This window comes from Pseudopodoces humilis, chromosome 18 (assembly GCF_049639895.1).
Source record: "Pseudopodoces humilis isolate 2021_Gansu_Grassland_sample_001 chromosome 18, ASM4963989v1, whole genome shotgun sequence".
Lineage (NCBI taxonomy): Eukaryota > Metazoa > Chordata > Aves > Passeriformes > Paridae > Pseudopodoces > Pseudopodoces humilis.
In genome coordinates, this window is record NC_142217.1 from 3279315 (window position 1) to 3301652 (window position 22338).

Consider the following 22338-nt stretch of genomic DNA (forward strand, 5'->3'; position numbering starts at 1 on the left):
TCCCAGCAGAAAGTAAAACACTTTCTGGTGCCAGTCTCCTGGGAATTAATTTTGTGCTCAGTGCTGTGTTTGGAGGAGTTTGACGCGGGCAGACGATGCCCAAACATTGCCGATTAATGAACGAGTGCACTGAAGGAATGCCAGCAGGCCTTGCTTTGTGCTTTCAGACACCAAGAGGCTTCAGAAGATGTCTTTAATATTTAAAATTTGACCCTTACTAAAACATTGTGAATTGTCAGGTGCCTGGAGGACTAAAATGCCCAGCTTTATTAAAAAACAACAACCATGGCGTTGTATGAGGTGGAAAGTTCACTTTAACAAGCCCTTCTCCAGGATTTTTTTCATTAGGATGCAAACATTTGAGGTCTGGAGGATGCTTGCAATAGAGCTTGGCCCTGGACAGCCTTCAGCCAGCCCCAGGGTGGGATGGGGGGTCTGCCAGCAGCAGCCAGCTCCAGGATGACTTTACTACAGATTAAGCAGCAAGGGGTCAATCTCCCTGAAGAAAATGGTTATTTTATCTCATAATGCCTCTTTGTCCTGCCCTTTTGTTCCTGGGAGAACAAAGGGTGAATCCTACATCAAAGGTTACACAGCGTCTGGAAACCTCAGCTCTGCACCACAGCTGGGAGAGAAAGTGGAGTCTGTGACATTAGAAATTACTGGTTTGTCTCAAAAAAAAACAAACGGGCAGGTGAGTGGGAGCCGTGAACCCGGAGCACTCCAAACACGTCACAAAGGCAGGTTTTCTCACACACAGCTCCAGTGGAATCAGGGCACCCACAGCCAGCCCAGAGCTGACACCCAGCTCTGTGGGGAGGTCACACCCTGGAGGGGAGGGATGGGGCATCCAGAGGGACCTGGACAGCCTGGAGAGGGAGAACTGTGCAAAATTCATAAAGCACAACAAGGCCAAGTGCCTGGGTCAGGGCAATTCCAAGCACCAATCCAGACTGGGCAGAGAAGGAATTGAGAGCAGCCCTACAAAAAGGATTTGAGGTGTTGGTGGGTGACAGCTGGATTTTCCCTGGCCATGAGCACCCAGAAACCCCCCAGGGCTGGGCTGAACCCCAGTGTGGGCAGCAGGAGGGGGGGATTCTGCTCCTCTCAGGTGAGACCCCACCTGCAGAGCTGCCTCCAGCCCTGGGGCCAACAGCAGCAGGACGTGGAGCTGCTGGAGCGAGTCCAGAGGAGGGCATGGAGATTCCCCAAGGGCTGGAGCCCCTCTGGAGCCAGGCTGGGAGAGCTGGGGGTGCTCACCTGGAGAGGAGAAGGCTCCAGGGACACCTCAGAGCCCCTTCCAGGGCCTAAAGGGGCTCCAGGAGAGCTGCAGAGGGACTTGGGACAAGGGATGGAGGGACAGGACACAGGGAATGGCTTCCCACTGCCAGAGGGCAGGGATGGATGGGATATTGGGAAGGAATTGTTCCCTGGGAGGGTGGGCAGGCCCTGGCACAGGGTGCCCAGAGAAGCTGTGGCTGTCCAAGTGTCCTGGAAGTGTCCAAGGCCAGGTTGGATGGGGCTTGGAGCAGCCTGGGATAGTGGGAAGTGTCCTGCCCATGGCAGGGGGTGGAATGGGATGAGATTTGAGGTCCCTTCCAAGCCAAACCATCGGTCCTTTCCCTCTCTCTGGGTGGGGTGGAAGCAGTGCCAGGCACAGTGCATCTCACTGTGCTGGGAAAGGCTGGCTGGTTTTTCCAAAGCACAGCCTTTGTCCCTGGCACACCCAGGCCTCCCTGCCAGTTTAGCTCCAAGTGCCCAGAACAACGATGGGCTGAGCTGTCACTGTCACATGCAGGGCTGGCAGGACAGGAGGGACCATCCTGCATCTACAACAAGCCAGGCATCAGCTCCAGCCACAACCCCTCTGCTGGGAAAAACGGTGTGGGCAGAATGACCTGGGCAGTGATTCTGCCTTTGCAGGCAGATTTTTCAGATTCAGACCCCTTGGGCCTGGAACTCAGGACCTGTGTTCAGCTCTGGGCCCCTCACAAGGCAGACACTGAGGGGCTGGAGCGTGTCCAGGGAAGGGAACAGAGCTGGGAAGGGGCTGGAGCAGCAGCAGCAGCTGAGGGAGCTGGGAAAGGGGCTCAGCCTGGAGAAAAGGAGGCTCAGGGGGCCCTTCTGGCTCTGCACAACTCCCTGACAGGAGGGGACAGCCGGGGGGAGTCGGGCTCTGCTCCCAGGGAACAGGGACAGGAGGAGAGGGAACAGCCTCAGGCTGGGCCAGGGGAGGTTCAGTTTGGACATCAGGAGGAATTTCTTCATGAAAAAAGTGCTCAAGTCTTGGAAAGGGCTGCCCAGAGCGGTGGTGGTGGAGTCCCCACCCCAGAGGTGTCCAAGGAACAACTGGACACAGCACTCAGGGCTCTGGGCTGGGAGATCAGTCAGAGGTTGGACTCGATCCTGAAGATCTTTTCCAGCCTCTTGATCCTGTGGGTCTGTGATTGTGTTCCACACTGGAGGGCACTTGCAGAGAAGCAGCCTTTCCTTCCTGCTGGTTGTGTGAGCCCTGTTAATCCAACAGCCCCCATTCCTGGGATGCTGGGGGTGCATCTCGTGTGTAGACACAATGAATTTCATATTTTATCATGCCAGGACTTAGAGGTGCAGAATAAACTGGCTCCTCCCAGTGATAAACCTGACAGACCAGGCTGATATCTGTGCAATGCAGAGAAACAAGGAACTATTGTAACTTTCAAGCTGGGAATGAATAAACAATAATTATGACTATGCAATAAAATTATCCTTATTAGCTGAAGGTCAGCACAGATGAAAATCAGATTTAAGCATCACCTGAACCTGGTGAGTCCAGCTCCAAATCTAAATTCTCTGCTTTAAGCCCTGGCATTACTGCTGCTCTCTGCAGCCCAGCTGATGCGACAGGCCCAAAACATGCATCTGATACATGCCAAAGACTGAGTTCCATGAAAAGCACAGGTAATTTGGGCCTATAATTAACTCCAGGGACAAATAATAGCGTTTATGACTCAATTTCACCCGAGGGCAACCACAACAAAATGCTACTCAGCTGAGTCATTGGGAAAATTGGCAGGAGGGTTGGATCCAAACCAAGAGCCATGACGTTCCTTCCTCCAGTGCGCCTTGAGTGCTCTGGGGAGGAAGGATCTGAAAATAAACTGAATTTTCTCTGCCCCGTGTCCTCCTCAGCTTTCAGGTCTTGTGAGCTGCTTTTCTGGGCAGTGGGAAGGAGGGAGGCTGCCCACAGCTCATGGCATGGCACCTCCACAGGCATTGCCCCCAGAGCTGATGGCTCCTTTCCACCCAGCTGGCTGCTCACACACACTCAAGGACAGACTTAAAAGATAACAGGGCATCAATAAAAGACAAAACTATGTGGGGAAAAAAAAAAGTGGAGAGCAGAAAAATCCTTCCCCATGTTCCCACAGCCCTTAATCCTGGAGATACGTATTCGTGTATTAAACAGTTTGTGAGATGATTATGTAAGTGAAATCTCTGCAAATCTTTTGGGGAAAAAAAAAATAAATAAACTGATTACTTCCCCCCTCTCCCTCTGGCTAACCTTTTGCAGATTTAACAGATAACCACCAGTGAACGGAGGCCAAATAAATTGCTTAAAGTTTCATTGCCCTGCCGGCCTGCCCCAGCTGCCTGCAGGGCGACCGGGGACTGCCGACAGCAGGGGGGAGCTGGAGCCACGCGTGCGGGTGCTTTAGGAAACATCTGCTGCAATTTGGGAAATCGAGATGCATGAACAGCCTGAAACAGATCAGGGTGGAGGCAGAAAACCTGCACTGGGGGCTCTGGCTGAGATATCAAGTGTTTCCAGGAGCAGGTCCTGCTGCTGCTGCTGGACACAGGGATCCCCGCTGAGCTGTGGGATCCCATCCCTCCTGCTGGGACAGAGTGTGAGATGCCCACTGGCACTTTGCCCTGCCAAGGGGACTGCTGTGATCCAGAACTGCATCCTGAGCATCCCTGCTCCCAAAGGATCTCTGGTGAGCTACTTGCTTCACCCAGCACTTCCTCAGAGCTGCTGAAGGACTTGCACTTAATGTAATAATAGGAGATGCCATTTCCCCTGGAAGAGGGTGGCTAAAAGCAGCCCATCATTAATAGCAAATAATTCTTCCAGCAGTGTGTTGCTGTGTCAGAATTAGTCTCACGCCCATCATTACGGCACTGTCGCTGCTCTGCCAAGGCAGGAACGCTGCACAGCGGCTGATGGATAAGGAATGAGTCCATCATCTCCAGCACTAACGGGATGTGGGTGCGTTGAGCAAGGGACTCTGACCTTCAGGCACCCAGGCAGAGCAGAGCCCCAGTGCTAGGAACCTGCCTGCCCACAGCCACGCTCTGCCAAATCCCACCCCCATTCCTCTGGCTCCTGCAGCACCTCAGCTTTCCCAGCCCCTGTTTCTATCAAGGGAGGGGATGTGCCAGGACATTGTGCCAGATCTCCTGTGGGATGTCAGCAAAGACCCCACTAATCCATACCTTGGTTCCCACAGCTCTGCCCTCTCTCATGGCACTGTCATTGTCCCACACAGCTTAAATCCAGTCAAGACAAGATTGAGCTCTTTCCTTCTCCTTCCAAAACCCTCTAAGTCTCTCCAGAGAGAGCAAGGTTTTCCAGGGAGGGGACAGGTTTCAGGGAGAAACTTTTCATCCTCCCTGAGAAGGAGGAAACCTCTGGGGAAGGAAGACCTTAATGTGTCCAACCAGAAAGGAAAGGGAAGATCCTGCTGTCCCTGTACATCTTCATGGAGAGCTCTGTGCACAATGTGCACACAGCAGAGCTGAGGGAGCTGTGCCACCCTACACCAAACACTAGAGCAGCCCTGGTCCTCCCTGGGGAAACACCTGCGGAAATCTGCTCAGTGCTGGGAATGTCCCACAGCCCCCTCACAGGCAGGGCTGCACCTGGGAGCTCCCAGCTTTGGAATGTCCCACAGCCCCCTCACAGGCAGGGCTGCACCTGGGAGCTCCCAGCTTTGGAATGTCCCACAGCCCCCTCACAGGCAGGGCTGCACCTGGGAGCTCCCAGCTTTGTTTCCCTTCCATTACAGCTCCACTGAATTCCCACCAGTGCACAGTTAACAAAGACCCCTGGCCACCTCCACCTTCCCCATGGGCTTTGAGCCTGATTTGCCCCAAGGCTCTCCAGCTGTGGTGCCAACCAGTGCCACAACCCCCCTTCCCATTGTGCCATGTCCCCCCTTACCTGGCATCGTCATCGCGGGCTATCAGAAGGCGCATGTGGCTGGTGGCCGACGCCGTCCTCAGGATGTCCACAGCCCTGGAACACAAGGACCATGACACGTCAATCCCAGCTCCCAGTGGTGCTCCACTGGTCTCACCCTGCTCTCCTCAAAGCTGGGCAGAGACCCCTGACCCAGGGTTTGGCTGCATGCCTGTGGAGCAGCCCTGTTCCCTGCCCTGGTAGTAAGGCCGAGGGCAGCCAAGCCATATCCTGATTTTGTCACTTCTGCAGTAAGGGAGAAGGCCTTGATAACAAAACCCAGAAGACCCCTGTGGTGGTGAGCAAATCCTCCTGCACAGCCCATAGCAGGGGGCTGGAATGAGGTGGTCTTTAGCATCCCTTCCAACCCACACCATTCCATGATTCTGCAATTCCCAGCCTGGGGAAATTTCCATCCCAAGGACAGCCATTTTCTGGGTCAAAATACAAGTACCCCTGGCACAGCCTCCCACAGCCACAGAGATGTTCTCGTGGACATCACCAAACCCAGCTGCTTGGGGGCTTTGGCATCAGGACCAGCTGCTCATGCTGCTTCCCATCCAGCCTCGGCACCCTGTGCAGGAATGCAAGGCAGACAATAGGATAACACCATGTTTAATGGGAAAGGAGAGCTCCCAAAGTGCTGGTGCTCCCGTGGAGCTGCTAATTATTCTCTTGGTGGGGAGCTGAGAGGCTGGATCCTGGCTCCAGAAGGAATTGCCTGCTCAGAGCAGCACTGTCAGGCTCAGGCACCAGCTGATCTCCTGTGCTGGGAACTGCAGGAATTACTGGGAAGCTGCAGCAGATGGAGTGGAGGTGCCAGGAGCTGTTTCAAACCCAGTGTTTTGGGAAAATGGCTGAGTATCTCAGATACAATTTGGGCTCACTGGTCTATTTTTATATTGAATCTTTCTGTCTGATAAGTTCCGAGTTGGCTCTTGGGAGCAGCACACGGAGCGATGCCCTGGTGTCCTCCACAGAATCACACAAAAGCAACAGGAATGGAAAATTTCCATTTGGATATGGTACCTCTCACTTGTAACCCCAATTAGGGAATCTCCATTGACCTCCAGGATCTGGTCTCCTGGCTGCAGGCGCCCTAGAAAAGAAAACTAATGGATAGAAACTGCGGAAAATACAGCTTGAAGGGACTGGGAGAGGCTGTGCAGTTCCTCACTGTGCCCAGAGACAGGATGAAAAATGCATTGGTTGTTCCAGAGATGCTTGTTTAACCTGTTTTTCCAGATGTCCATAAAAAAAGAAGTTTCTGCAACCTCCCGGAACAACCAGTGCCAATGTCCCAGCACTTCCTCTGCTCTAGGAAGTTGCAAAAGTAAATACTGAAAACTGCAATAAAGCTTTTGCTTAATTCACTTTGAGGTCAAGCAGTTCAGTTTGAGGTCAGGTAGAAAACCATGAGAGCCACTTCCACCTGTTTTGGATTCCTTTTCCTTTATTGGATGGGAAAATGATGACACAGCTGGGAAAAAAAGAAATCTTTTTAGCTGCAGTTGTAAAAGGTGAGCTCTGCAGACCCCTAATACCTACTTAGCTGAACATATTCAGAATTAAATCAGTGACTCAGAGCAGAGCTGAGTTTGCAAAAGGATCTCTGGTTGTTTTGGGGCCACAGGGAGGTGGGAAAGGACAGGAAAGTTCTTGTGTGGCAGAGATGGGTCACACAAGACTCTACACACACAAAACAATTGTACAGATGCAGAGGAGCCAGTCCAAGGCTGCTGTCAGATGTTAGAACTTCCACACTAAAAAAATACCCCAACCCCTGGAAAATCTCCAAGCAAGCACCCAAAATACCTAATAAGAGATGAAACAAATGTGTGAAATAAATACCTCGATCTGGGCTGTTCTCAGGCCTCATGGCACTCTGCCCCTCATGAACTCCGAGTGTTTCACTCACCGTCCGCGTAAGCAACACCCCCTGGAAGGATCCTCTTGACATAAACTCCATATTCCTCTCCAGTGAGTTCCTTGATGCCACCGATGACCTTAATGCCTGCAGGAATAATACAGCCCATGACACAAAGGCAGGAGAGTCAGAGCTCGCACAGGCCATGTCTGAGGGACGCAGCCCCAAATTCTGAGCCATGGAATGGTTTGAGTTGGAAGTGACCTCAAAGCCCATCCAATGCCACCCCCAGAGCTATGGGCAGAGACACCTTCCACTATCCCAGGCTGCTCCAAACCCTGTCCAACCTGGCCCTGGACACTTCCAGGGATTCAGGGGCAGCCACAGCTTCTCTGGGCACCCTGTGCCAGGGCCTGCCCACCCTCCCAGGGAACAATTCCTTCCCAATATCCCATCCATCCCTGCCCTCTGGCAGTGGAAGCCATTCCCTGTGTCCTGTCCCTCCATCCCTTGTCCCAAGTCCCTCTGCAGCTCTCCTGGAGCCCCTTTAGGCCCTGGAAGGGGCTCTGAGGTGTCCCTGGAGCCTTCTCCTCTCCAGGTGAGCACCCCCAGCTCTCCCAGCCTGGCTCCAGAGGGGCTCCAGAGGCTCCCTGGGGCACCTCCGTGGCCTCCTCTGGACTCGCTCCAGCAGCTCCAAGTTCATCACTGATGGGAAAGGATCTGTTCCTGCTGCAGATGAAAACATTCCTGCTGACAAGTGTTTCCCCCAGGAGATTCCTTCCCTGTGCACGTCTGGACAAGCCCCAGAGGCACCGCAGTGGTGACGAGACCTCTGCTCACCTCAGGCCCCACCAGCCCCTCAGCCTCTGACACAGCCACCGATGGCAGAGCCACAATCCAGGAGTGGCCACTTTTGTCAGAGTTTGGCCTGGGGGGAGCAGCAGAGGCAGGAGCACAGGGATGAGCCCGGTTCCACGTGTGAGCCACCCCTCGGCCCAGCTCAGCTCGGGGCCCTGCAGCACCTCGGGGCTCCTGCTCCTCACAGCCGCCCCCCCGGCCACGGGCCCGTCCCTGCGGCCTGCGTAAGCTGGCTGGCAGGAAAAGGTCCAAGAGACTTATTTATCCAGCGCTCGTTAAGTCCTACTTCGAAGATCCAGGCTGTGGACAGAAGAATTAAAAATCCTGGCTTTAATTAACAAATCTCTCCCGAGAGCCGCCGGTCGGGCATTTTGCTGCTCTGGCCGGGAGGGCAGGCGGGGGCCGGGCGGTGCCACTGAGGCCAGCGCCAGGCCAGCTCCATCCCCAGGCTGCTGAGGGGCTGCTCCCAGCCCGGGAGAGGTCCTGGGCTGCCAGAAACGTCTCCCTCTGGAAAACAGGGCACAGCTGCTTCCCCAAAACCTGGGAACCCTTTCTGGAACAGGTGGGAAAGGATCCTGGATCGGGATTACTCAGAACAGAGCATCATTTCCATCCCTGTTTCCCTTCCTTTTGCAACCCAAGCTCTGCTCTCAGGTTCCTCACAGTTTTCATCTGCCTCTAGGGAAAGACTTTGTCTCTCAAGTCACCTTTATATTAAATTAGATTAAAGCTAAATTATTACAATTTCCCAGTTAATTTCTATATGCACCAATTGCTGCTTTTCCCAAGCTCCAAATCCCAGCCCTGAGTGCTGGAGTTTATTCCCTGGGGTTAATGCATTAACCAGGCACCTTTGAGGAGCTGATTTACTGCTGGAACAGGGAGCTCCCAGCAGAACACCTCAGGAATGGGCACTAATATTTTCTCCATTGCATTATAAAATAAATTCACTCAAATTGGAAATATTGCCCCCAAAAAAGTATCTATAAGCAGCATGAGCCTCACCAAGGTGTCGGTCACACAAAAGTTGGGAGGAGATGCTGTGGCCGTGGGCCAAAGGTAAAACATGTTCATGGCCAGGGATGCTCAGCTGGAAATTTCTCTGCTCCCTATGGAGCCAGGGGATCCCTGTGCTGGCTCTGCAGAGACACCCCAGGGAACAGAGATGGGCTTGAGAAACCTTGGGGTCCTGCAGAGGCAAAGCCCCATCGGTTCCCCTGGATGGGGAAGAGACTGGAAGTCCAGCCCAAGCCAAGGGGATGAGGCAGGAACTCATTCTACATCTTTCTTCACACTGTAACACAAAGGAATTAGGAATGCTGAAGCACATCAGACAAACAGTATAAAAATCTGCACCTTGCAGAGGCTCAGCTGCAGCATCTCCAGCAGCCCAGTGTGGGACAGGTGCCTGTGCCGAGGTATCAAATCAATAATGACTCATTTCCCTTTTGTGTCTGCAAATCAATTGTAATAATGCCTTAATATAGCTGAAGTATCTCCAAATCCTCCTTTATCCCCAACGATGTCATGAGAAAATCCGATCTTGTTATTAAAATCGGTGATTACTCACAGTATTGCTCCAGACACACTCAAACTTGGACGAGGGGAGGAAAAATCCCCGAGTTTTAACTCCCTTGTTTCCCCAGTGGGAAAGCAGCTGGATTCTGCCAGGCTCTGCCCACTACTCGCACCCATCACCTCACCACGAAGGTGCTCTGGGTGCCAGTCCTGCCCCCCAAAATCCACTGGGGAGTCCCCACTGGGGCAGGGAGGAGGAGGAGAAGGGAGGGCTCAGACCACACCAGGGGACAGCAGGTGACTGATGGCAGCAAACCTGAATCATCCAGGACTGTGGTAGCAGCATTCCTGGGATGATATTTCTTTTACATATTTTATAAATATTTACTTCAATCAAATTTCTATTTGGGACCCAATGTAGGTAAATAACGGCTCTTTAATTATCACAGCATCAAAGTCCCAGTATAATGCTTATTAAGTCATACTTAGGGCCAGATAATCTAGCCTATTTTGGATCCCTCTATTTAATCTTTCCTTTCTGGCAAAGGTCCTGGAGCTGATGTCCATGTCTCTATTTTTTTCACTTTTGCAGAACAAAGTTTGCCAGGAAAACTCCAGATGGACTTAGAGGTAAGACTGACCAAATCTGTGTTTTCTTTGGGCTTTTAACAATCCTATAAATTTTTCCAAGACCCTCAAGCTTCTCTGGTGCCTCTAATCCCTCTCCTACTAATGTCAGAGTCATAGTTCTCAGGCTATAATCTCACCTGCTCCTGGATCCGTGTCCCACAGGTCAGGGGGTGTCCTGGCTAATCTGGTTGTTTAGTCCCACTGGGATCATCCCGGGTGCGTCCTGACCCCACCGGCTGCCAGGCTGGGCATGGTGAGGGGCCTCCTGCTCTGTGCCTAAGCTGGCAATGTTCAATTACATTTCCCTTAATCCCTCTGTTGATCTTGCAGCCCCCGCCAGCTTTTTCTGTCTGGAGGAAGGGACAGATTGGAGGTGAATCACTCACTGCCCTGTCCTAAGCAGATGAAGGTCAAGATAATGGGATCTCAGTGTTTCTGAGAAATGCTCCTTAATCAGCACTTCCCTTTGATGGCTATTCTTTAATTCGAGGTTCAGGTTTGAGGAGCTGCCAGGTAACCCCTTTGAACTTCTGCTGAGGTTCATATGTGGGTTTCCACCTAAAGCCACAGAGCAACAGACCCGCGGCCAAACGCTGACCTGGCACCGAGCAGTGATGCTGCTCCAAAGGAACTGCTGGGATAACACCTGCATCCTACCTGGGAAACTGCTGGGATAACACCTGCATCCTACCTGGGAAACTGCTGGAATAACACCTGCATCCTACCTGGGAAACTGCTGGGATAACACCTGCATCCTACCTGGGAAACTGCTGGGATAACACCTGCGTCCTACCTGGGAAACTGCTGGGATAACACCTGCATCCTACCTGAGAATGTTTGGATAATGGCTGCATCCAGCCTGAGAAATTGTTGGAGTAACACCTGCATTCAGCTCGAGAAACTCATGAAGGCACTTTCTTTTCCCAAATAAACCTACTCTAAGCAGCTACATCTCTCACAGGCACAGGGATTCTGTAAGCACCACTCATCAGAGAAGGATGATTAAGGGCCAGAGAGCAGGGTTAGATGGGATATTGGGAAGGAATTGCTCCCTGGGAGGGTGGGCAGGCCCTGGCACAGGGTGCCCAGAGAAGCTGTGGCTGCCCCTGGATCCCTGGAAGTGTCCAAGGCCAGGCTGGATGGGGTTTGGAGCAGCCTGGGATGGTGGAAGGTGTCCCTGCCCATGGCTCATCTGAGATGAGCTTTGAGGTCCCTTCCAACCCAAACCATTCCATGATTTCTGGAGGATGATTGCTCATCCTGAGTGCTTCAAGCCTCACAGGAGAGGATGAAGCCAGCTGTTGATGGCATTAGGAAATCCACATTATTGTAGCATCCTCCAGCACATCACAATTTGCTGTAGAGGTTCTTCTAGACCCTGCAAAGACCCTCTGGCCACAGACTGGGGGAGAGAAACTGGAACCCAGTGAAGTGGCTGACAAAGGGCTGCCACATCTGTCACTTCTTCCAGAGGTCAGTGATGGCCCCATCCAGCTTTTCTGGGCCTCCTCCTTTAATGAGCTAATCTAACCCAGCAGCTGAAATCCCATCAACTCAACCAAATCCACCTCTGGAGATTAAAATATCATATTCACCAAGTAAAGACATTTCTCTGCACTCCCATGAACCCCATGGCTGGGGGAAGAGTCAGCAAAACCATCCTCCCATGGGAGAAAGTCCTGTTACCCCAGAGCTGGAGAGAGCCAATAATTAATGCATAATTAATCTCAGGTCTCAGGAAACCTGAACTTGTTTCTCTGGTGACTCTTCAGAACTTGTCCCAAATGGTCATTGAGGGGTCTCACCAAGAGGTGCCCAGCTGCTCTGTGGGAGGGTGGGCTGCACTCACAATTAGAGATTAGGGGAGAGACTGAAATCCTGATGCAGGATCACAGATTATTTTATCATGTCCATGGCAGAGCACAACTGGATACACAGAGGTCAGAAGAAATGCTGTGCTGGATCCCTCTGGGCTGAGTGTCATGAACCTGGGACTTTCTCATGTTCTGATGGATGTGACCTTCTCTTTTCCCTTCTCTTCCATGCTTTGAAGTTCAGAGCGCTGTGGAAGGACACCTGACTCACTCAGTGCTCATTTCCTTCCCCGTGGGCCAAACTTTCCAGACCCTGCTCGTGCATCCCAGACCCCAGGAGTGCTGTAGGAAGCGCCTTCCCTCACCCATTGGGGTGGCTTTCTGGGGTAAAAGTCTGCAGAGGGGCAGGCAAGTGCTGGGGATTCTATTTCTTTATTTAGCATTTTAATTGATTTAATCCAGAAAATTCTGAAAGGTCCCTCCTCCTCATCCTGCTCAGGGAAGGGGTTGTGGCCTCAGGCTCCTGCACAGATCCCAGCACTGGCTGCTCACCATTACCATGGAATTAGTTGGGATTTTGACATTCTTTTAATGTCACAGCTGCAAAAGGTGCAAAAGATGCTCGACACAGGCAGGCACAAGACACAAGAACCAGTGAGACAGACTTCACACAGGGAGGCACATCCTGCCACAGGCTCTGGGGACTGGGGGGACGTTTGAGGTATCCCAGCCCACCCTGCTGTCCCTGCTGCTCACCCAGCCCGTTTGCACACTCGTAGAAGTCGAAGCAGTGCACGGTTCGATCCATCCCGTACGGTCCCATGAGTGTCCTGGGGGAGACAAGAGGAGCAGCTTTCTGTCACAGGCCAAAAAGAACAGAGGCACAGCCAGCACACACAGAGGCACATTGTCCCTTCCACCTGCCCACCAGGCACCCACGGAACTCAGCCCCCAGCCAGCCCCCCCGAGGTTTACACAGATAAATGAGAGAATATGTGCAGGGCTGAACATCATCCTCCCCACCCAGCAAATCTGATGGACCTGTCTGTGATTCATTACCCCAGATTATCGGGGCTGGACAGCTGTGCAGCTCCCGGGAAATGAGATCAGAGCTCGGGCCCATGTGTCCAAATAAAGCAGTTTCACAAACACAGGCAGCCTGTAATGAACACGGCCGGGCACAATGCGCTCTCAGGGGTTTTTATGCACGCAGAGGGTCTGGAAAAGGGGATGCAAGAGCTGCTCCAAGTCCTGTCTGGTCTGGTGGGAGCTTCTCATCACACACCAGAGTGGGTAGAAGAGCATCACACACACCTGAGATTCCCCCAAGGCAAGTAACTCCTCAAAACATCCCACAGTCTCCCCCCAAACACCCTTAGTCAAGGTCCCAAATGAATGACCTCAAAACACCCTGCCCCAACCACAGATGTCAGACTCCAAACCAGGGACCACCAGCACTTCTCCTTGGGCTCGTCAGGATGGATGAACCCTGATCTGAGAAACCCTGACCCAGATGTGCCAGGTGGGAAACCACAGCTGAGGAGGTACCGAAAACCTCCCCAGCATTAAGTCGCAACAGAAAAGGTTTGTTAATTGATATCAGGTCCCAGATCTGAACATGGATGAGGAAGAACAACACTGTGGAAAACAAGAAGCTGCTCCAAATCCAGTGAGATGCAGGATAAGAATAACCTGCAGGGACCTACCAGGAGTCCAAAATGAAACTCAAAACATTGAGGTACCCTGCAAAGCCAGTAACTTCCACCTCTAAGATTGGGACTGGAAGTGTTTTCTCCCTGTTAAAAAATGCCTCTCCTTGCTATTCTTGCATTGTACTGAAGACTGAACAAACAACTGGCCACATCTGGCTATTGAAAAATGGAGCCCAAAGGCATCCCAGGAAGGCAGAGCAGCCCTGGGCCCAGGCTGGTTCAATCCCCCACCCAGGATTCTCAGGGTATTTTGAGTAAATCGCCGAGGAAATTTCCCCGGGCGAGCCCTGGGCGCTCGCGGTGGGCTGGAAGGCACCATACGGACGCAGTTTCAGCAGAGCAGGTGCCTCCTTGGTATGATCAACTCTTATCATCATCCCCCTGCGATCAACTCTTATCATCATCCCCCTGCGATCAACTCTTATCATCATCCCCCTGCGATCAACTCTTATCATCATCCCCACTCCAGGGCACAGCAGCCCCAAGCTCTGCTAATGCCACCGGCGCAGAAAACCCAACCAGCGACGGCGTCCTGGGCTATTCCAGCAAACCCTGCATCCCAACCCTGCTCCTGGAGGAGCCACAGAGAAGAACCTGGGCTGGAAGTGGAAGCCACAGGACTCCTGGGACCCCCTCCCCACTCCCACCCCAGCTGGGGGAGGTTACCTGCTGATGATGATGGCTCCCTTGTAAAGGACAGAGACCGCAGGCATCTTTGCCGGCGGTGGCAGCCCGGCCCTGCCAGCACCAGCCGCTCTGATTTGGCAGGAATCCGTTAAAGGGATGGGGAAAAAAAAATGGAAAAAGAAAAAAGGGGGAGGTCGGAGGGCATCACGTGGTCTCCCCGTATGCATGTTAATTCCACCCAACATTAACACAGATCGGCTCAAAACATCTCCAACTTTAGATTAAAGCTTACGCAAGCCGGAGCCAGCATGGCCCATCCGAGTGCCTTCCCAAAGCATGGGGCCGGAGCTCCTGCAGCCCCGAGCAGGGCTGGCCCCTCATCCTCAGCACAACTCAGGGATTACTTGGAATGCACTGTTGGGAATGGCTCCTCCAGGGATGAAGGAAGGGCAGTGTTCGGTGTGGGACGCGTGCAGTCACCGTCCCTAAAGGATTAAAATCCATAGTAAAGCTTTGGAAGCACTAACAGACTCAGTGGCACTGAGAGGGTTTAGGGTTAATGTTGATTTTTGAGGATTTTTGGGTTTGTTTTGTTTTGTTTTAGCATCTTTTCCAGCCCACAATATTTCCTTCTTAGTGCAGAACAAGTCCAGCTGTCCTCCTGTCTGCTGGGAGGTCAGAAGCCTGACTTGCCTTTCAACAGCCTCTTCCATCCCTATCTTGGTGCCACCATCCAGTTGGAGAAGCAGCAGGACCACTGTTTTGTGGGATGGGGGCATGGAGGGATGAAAGAAAATTATCCAGGGTTTGCCAGTGAATGGGAATGGAGCAGAACAGCCACCTCGGGGCTTGGCAGGAGCAGGGCTGCGATCCTGGGGGAGAAGATCTGGTGACCTTTCCTGAGAAAGGAAGTGTACTCCCCTGGACCTGCAGGAGAACGCTGGTCCTGCATCCCAACCAGCCCTGAGGACATCTGAGGTCACAGGGAAGCTCTTGGCCCCGACTCTATCAGCGGTGTCCTCCTCGTGCTGTTCCCACAGCGTCTCCGCAGGCTCCTAGCCAGGCCCCATTAGTGGCCCTTGACCTCGTTAGGGGAGCACTGACTGCAGTGGACGTGCCTGCCTGGCACTGCCACTCCTTGCCAAACCATTCCTTGAGTCCAAGCTGCTGGATATTGCTGTTCCCATGAGTGAGCAACTGATTTTATCAGCTGGAGCTTCCCTGACGGCCTCGTGTGAAGCCTCGCTCGGCAAGTACAAGGTTTCAAAACAATGACAAATTGGAAAAGTCCTTCTGCATTTTGTCTTTTTTTTTAATTGCTTTCATTTGAAGACATTCAGATGTCATATAAAATCTGAGTAAATTTGACATTTAGACAGCAAAACTTTCCTAAAAATTAAATTATCTAGCTAAAAAAATAAAATTTAGATAAGTAATGCCAACTAGACAAACGTAGATGCATCTGGTGATGGACACACTGTGCACACCCCAGCACAGCAGGATGTGCCCACACCCAGTTCATGCCCTTGTCAGGGCTTTGGCCAAACCAGACTAAGCACAAGGGGTGCTACCTGGGCCCATCTTCAAATCTGTTGGACACTGAAGCCTTCAAGAGCCTCACAAACCTGCCCATCCCCTCAGCAACCCAACAGCAGCGAGATGCTCTTTCTCCTGCCATCCCACAGAAAATGACCAGGGTGTGGAGAGCCAAAAATTAAGGCAGGAGGTTCCAACACCTGATGACCACCAGCTCTGGCTCTTGCTGACCCGTTCAAGGCTGGCAGAACATGCACAGGAATTCAGTGGTGGGGTGTGGAACCCTCCCTCTGTGCCTGCTCTACGATGGGAGCTGTTCCACACCAGGGCACAGCTCCCTGAGGGGCAGGACAGTCCTGGCACCATACCCAGCTTGGGGTGACCTTTCTGAGCACCCCTCAGCCAGCAGCCTCCTGCCACTCACACTCAGGATCACACTCCAAGTCCTCTGATGCATCAATGGTGAGAGGAAGAGACATTTCCATCCCACCACCAAAAAATATCACATAAAACCTTCCAAGATCCTTTGGGACTCTGCTAATGCATTGTCACACAATGCCAGAGTCTTGGCTGGAATAAATCAGGGATGCTGAAGGGAAGGAATTGCACAAGCACCAGAGGCAATGGCAACAGGATGAATCTGAAGCACTGGCACAGGGTGTCCAAAGAAACTGTGGCTGCCCCATCCCTGGAAATCTCCAAGGCCAGGTTGGAAAGGGTCCATCCCCATGACAGGGATGGAATGAGATGATTTTTAAGGTCCCTTCCAACTGGAGGCATTCTGTGACTCTGTGATAAGAGATCAGTTTCAGAGGGGCTGCAGGAAAGCTCACTAGAGTCAGGCCAACCCAAAATTTGCAGGGAAATGGGAAAATTTTCCTGCCTGGCACTTCAGTAATTCACCCACCCTGATTTCTGCATCTCAGGGAACAGTTCTACACTCAGGGTTAAACTGATGTGTTCAGGGCCCAGCACCTCTGACATGAAGTCCTTCACTTGCCCAAGGCTGGGATTCCTGGTCCTCTCACTTTGTGGGATGTTGCAATAAGCCACACGCTTGTCCACAAGCTGGTAAAATAAATGAAAACCAAATCCAAGAGGCCCTCAGGGAAGAGAAGTGCTCAGCTTCCAACTCTCCCTCCAAACTCTGAATTCCATCCTCCAAAACACACACCAAGCCTGGCAAAAGCATCAGACACTGCTGCTGAACACATCTCTTATCAGAGGAAGTTTCAACAGAAACTATTCAGAGGATTCTCAATGGTTTAAAAGTTGGAATCACATTCAGGAAGGATTTCTAAGCCCCCTGTGGTCTACCTGAGGGTCCCAGGACTAATTTGTATAACCAGTGTTGAAGGCAAACATCCTACTGGAAAAGGGCTTGTCCTGTGTGCTCAAGATCCTTATGGAGCTGGGACCCAGCTGAGCAACTCCAAGTTAATCCAGGATTCTTTTTCCACAGAACTGCTGGTGAGACTTCAGATTTTTAAATAAATGAGAGAATAGAAGGAGTATGAATTAAGAACAATGGGGGCTGGCCAGCAGATAAACACATGCTTCACTTGTTTGTCCACTTTTTCATAGACTGTTAGAAAAATGAGTTTAAAACTTATTGAAAAATGGGGTTTTTTTCTCAATGGAAAAAATGTTTTTCCTTGGAAAAAATATTTTTATAGAAGTTGAGTGAAACTGTATAAATCAGCTTTACTTAACACTACCACTTATAGGCAGGGATGGGTGAAACTGTAAATAGAATCAAAATAAGTCTTGGAGCAGGAGCACAGAGTTAAAAATGCTGGATCAGCACAAGTCAGGTGCATTTCCAGTATATTTTTCTGAGAGAGCATGAAGAGGAAAGTGTGGGAGAGTGAAACTGGGAGTGCTAGGGAGAGGCACAGAAACCACTGCCAAGAGGAAGCAGTGGAGAAGGTGGTGGTGATGGGTTTGGGCTTCAGAAAGAAAAGAGGGGAAGAGAGTGGCTGAAACAAGTACAACCAATGGTAAAGTTATGATAAAAATTAACTCAGGTCTGCTCTTGTCCTTCCTATCCAGACAACAAGCAAACAGAGCTGGGAATCACGAGGGGAGTGATGGGTTTGAAGTCACTGGGAGTGCTGGCATCACATGGCCAACATGTCCAGCAGCGAATGGGAAGACATCACTCAAGGCTCATCTCTCATGAAACACTTCCACTTGAAACTGGGGGCGCAGTGAGTTCTCCCCCAGCCAAACAGCCCTTCACAGCCTGGCTGTTAATGTATTCCATATCTACCTGTGCCCAAAAACTGTGGTCCAGAACCAAGACATGGGGTCATCTCCATGTTAAGGCCTTAAAAGAAATGGAAGCATCGTCTCCTCAGCTGTTCCAGCCCTTCCATGGAGGCTAAAGCCAGGAACCAGGAGTGGGGAGCAGCTGAGCCCAGGCATGGCCAGACCCCATGGGGATGTCCAGCCTGGCCCCATCCCACAGCAGCATCCCTGGTGATCCCAGTGATCCAGGCAGGGCCACTCCATCCCAAAAAGGGGACAGCCCCAGGAAGGATCCTGAGCTTGGCCAACAGTGGCACAGGGATGGGGAAGGGATGGGGAAGGGGAAGGGGAAGGGGAAGGGGAAGGGGAAGGGGAAGGGGAAGGGGAAGGGGAAGGGGAAGGGGAAGGGGAAGGGGAAGGGGAAGGGGAAGGGGAAGGGGAAGGGGAAGGGGAAGGGGAAGGGGAAGGGGAAGGGGAAGGGGAAGGGAAGGTTATGCTGACAGCAGCACCCCTGAGCCGCAGGGAGCCTCTGTGCCTGGCTGAGAGGAGGAACAGAGTCCAGGTAGGTTTGCGTGGGTGGGAATTAGAGGTGGAAGGACATCCTGCAGTGGAAGTGAGATCTGTCTGAGGCCTTTCAGCTCCGGAAAGTGGCATTAAGAAGGTTGGAGGTGGGAGGGCTCACCCCAGCAGGGCACTGGGTCACGGTCTCTGCCGTCCTCCCAGTGACTCCAGGGAGCCACGGGCTGCCCAGGCAGCAGCAGGAACACTGGATCATTATTGAGTTCATTTCATGACACAACAAAATTAGCACAGGCTGCAGAGGCTTTTACATCTGGTTGGAAAATGGAAAAATGCAATTGTGCTGCTTGCAGGATCAGCTACAAAGCATTGGGGATAAATCAAAAAATCAATCAGCTGCTCTGGATCTGGGGAGGAGCTGCCCACAGTCCCAGTGCAGCCCATGGCACTCTCATAACAACACCCATGGAGTCACTTCAGATGAGCTCAGGAGATTGGAGATGCTCACAGACAAGTCTGAACAGAAGAGGGAACAAACAATCATGGAATACTAGGTTAGAAGGGACCTCAAAGAGCACTTGGTGCAACCTTTCTTGTCAAAAGCCCAGCACCCTGCCCAGCTGAACCTTGAAAGTCTCCAACACTGGGGAATGCACCAATTCCCTGGGGAAGTGATTCCAAAGGCTGATTGTTCCCATTATGAAAAGTTTTCCTCTCGTGTCCAGCTGGAACCACTCCAGGAGTAACTTGCACCCAAAGGAGTGCCAAAGTTGGAAGGAAGCAGGTAGGTCCTACAGAGAGCACTCAGGGATGGGCAGTCCTGGGCTCCCATCCCAGCCCAGGGCTCAGCCTCTCCCTGGATGTGGGCAGAGGGTGGCAGCAGGTGCAGCCAGCCCTGGGGTGTGACACTGCTCCTTCCTTCATCCACATGGGCAGGGCTGTCAACCATCCCACACCCTGTCCCCACAGCCCACGGGCACTTTCCTCCTCCCAAGCACCATGTGGACCCCAGTACCCCTTCAATCCCTTCCTCTGACCCTCCAGCTGCAGAGGGCAGTGGTGGCTCCTGGGGAGTGCTTCACCCTCCCCACTCCTGCAGGTGGATCACCCCTCCCTCCCACCTGAGCCAAGCCTGAAGATGGAGTTGTGAGGAGAATTTGATGGCTGGGCAGTTTTCCAGTGCTTGTTCCCTCCTTCTGCTGGAGGAGGCTGATGCACATTCTCACTCCTCAGGGAGGAAGGCCCCTTCTCCCAGGACAGGACAGTGACCAGCAGACCACCACGACCTCGGGCAGGTAGAGATGCCACCTCTCACTGCTGGTGCAGACTTTTCTGTTCTTAACCCCTTTTATCACCCTCCTCTAAACTTCATCCCTATTTCCAACATCCTTCTCAGCCAGTGGATTTCTTCACCATGAGGGATTCATCCCAATGAGCCTCTGCTGCCTGAAGGTCAGATCTCTGCTGCCCATCACCTTCACCCCCAGGCAGAGAGGGGCTTGCAGAAGGAAGCTGATGCCACCTGACAGTTATGCATCAAGTAAAGAGTGGTGGAGCATCTTCTGGAGGTTCTTCTTGCCCAGGGAGAAGATGGTCACTCTTGGAGACTGCTGGGGTTTGGGGAGGTTAAACCACAACAAAGGGTTACAGGTCCTTTCCAGTGGACATCAACACACAGCTCTTCCTGTGCTGTTCCAAAAGGTTTTGGTAGGGGAAAAGGCAAAAAAACCCTCTTCAATTAGCCTGACTTTCAGTAATTAGGAGAGACTGTTTAAAGTAGAAGGGAAGTCAGGCTTGGTCTGGCAGAAGTTTCTAGGAAAGGTATTTATGGCAGAGCCCAGCTGAGCTGAACATCCCCCAAGATCTGCTCCAGCCCAGCCCTTGGATGTACCCCTGAGATGGGGATTGACACAATCACATGGGGGAGCTCAAACAGGTGCCTTCATTTTCAACACAGCAGCTCCATGGTGCTCCATCTCTCCCTCAATGAAGCCTTTCTCCTTCCTCCTCCTCCTTCTCACCTTCCCATCAGGTGTGATCTGCTGCTCTGCTTGGGGACTCCTGTGGCCCCATTTTGGGTGTCAACTGCTGCAAAGGGTTAACAGGATTATAAATCTCCCTGGCTGCCTAAATCCCCTGGGCTGTGGGATTGGATTGGTTATAAACTTATTAACAGGGGCTGGTGGGGGCTGCAGGAGCTGCTCTGCCAGCCTGGCCAGCCTCTGCCCACCCTGCCTTAATGGGAGAAAACCTGAGAACCACAGCAGGAAATTCATCCAAGTGAAACCAGAAAAGTAGAGATAGAGAGGTGAGGGAAATGGCTGAGTAGGGAAAGATGGGAAAATCACATATTTTTGGGAAAGATTTCAGAACATGTTGCTGAACTGGAAGTGCAGCTCTTGGGAAGAGCTTTGATCCATCCTTAAGCTGCAAATAACCCTGTGCTCCAATCCAGACCCTGGCACAAGCCATAAACAGGCAGCAATAAAAATTCCAAGAGGGCTGGTGGAAATGCCAGGTCAGTCTTGCACCCAACCACGCTTGGTGAGGATCCAGCAGCGGATGCAAACCCTCCAGAGCACACAGAGCCTGGTCCAGCACCGATGGCACCTTCAGGGCTGTTTTATTTCCTACTGGCTCTGGCAAAGCTTCTGCACAGAAGCCATCACTGCAAAACTTGCTTAGAGCTTCCAGCAGCCACTCCCCAGGAGAGCCCTGCGGGGTCACCCCGGCATCAGCACCGGGAGAAACCGGGGATGAGGAACAAGGGACGAGGGACGAGGGATGAGGGATGAGGGATGAGGGATGAGGGACGAGGGATGAGGGATGAGGGATGAGGGATGAGGGACGAGGGACGAGGGACGAGGGATGAGGGATGAGGGATGAGGGATGAGGGATGAGGGATGAGGGATGAGGGATGAGCAGCCGCTCCAGCCGCGACAGTCACCACCCCCCGCCCCGATACTGCCGGGTGAGGTTCTGCTGACGGCTCGCGTTTATTCATCAAATTCCTATTTCAAACTCCAAAATTAATCTTTTAATCAGCGGCAGAGCGGGGTCATCCTTATCGGAGTGCCGGGGAGGTGTTATCTCCCGGCCATCTGCTCGCCATCCTCCGCCTCGTCCCGACGGAGCCGGCAGACAGCCGGACACAGCCAGCACATCTGGCAGCCGCCACATGTGGGGGACGGCCCCCCCGACCACCCCTCTCCTTCCAAACCAAACACAGCCCAGTGGACAAAGCCGAGGGTGGGTTCGACCCAAAATTCCAGCATATGAGCAGATTTGTGAGGTAGAAAATGGGGTTTGACCGTTTTTGCCTCGCAGGGGCAGGGCACCAGGGTTTGACAGTCCCGTGGAGCCAGGGACGCCCAGGGGCCCCCAGTGAGGTGACGGGGATGTTCCCACACACTCCCCACGGCCTCTCAGCATCAGCACCCACCTGCAGCGCTGCCCCAAACGCAGCCACGCGGTCACTCCTGTCCTGCACCACCTCCTTCCGACCGCCAACTGATTCTGCCTTTTCTGCACCCAAAAGCAGCAGGGCAGCATCAGCACAGCAGCTCAAGGCACCGACCCGGCCGCAGTCACCCCGGGGTGCTGCCCTCGCCATCCCGCAGTCCCCCCAGCCCTCGCTCCAATGACCTACTTCAGCCGGAGATGGATCATGTCCCAGCAGGGCAGGGATCGCGGTCCCCGCTGCCTTCAGCGTGCCCTGGGCTCTTGGTCTCGGCTGGGGAGAGGTTCAGGTCTGGCCAGACCAAAAAAGCCTCCTCCAGAGCT

At 52.6% G+C, this 22338-nt stretch overlaps 1 protein-coding gene across 3 annotated transcripts in view; it reads right to left on the reverse strand.

The window, feature by feature from the left end:
• Positions 1-22338, reverse strand: part of LOC102111337 (syntaxin-binding protein 4-like) — a 46502-nt gene that overhangs the window by 23406 nt on the left and 758 nt on the right. The window contains exons 1-5 of one of the 3 annotated variants that reach the window (XM_088064100.1): positions 22205-22287; positions 12668-12741; positions 7143-7238; positions 6254-6323; positions 5207-5281 (exon numbers count right to left, since the gene is read on the reverse strand). In XM_088064100.1, coding sequence (XP_087920226.1) covers positions 5207-5281; positions 6254-6323; positions 7143-7238; positions 12668-12741; positions 22205-22224 — 335 coding nt within the window. In that variant the 5' untranslated portion in view covers positions 22225-22287. Of the gene's footprint in view, positions 1-5206; positions 5282-6253; positions 6324-7142; positions 7239-12667; positions 12742-14289; positions 14372-22204; positions 22288-22338 lie in introns of those variants that run through there. The other 2 variants (XM_088064099.1, XM_014252541.2) reach the window with 2 other exon arrangements.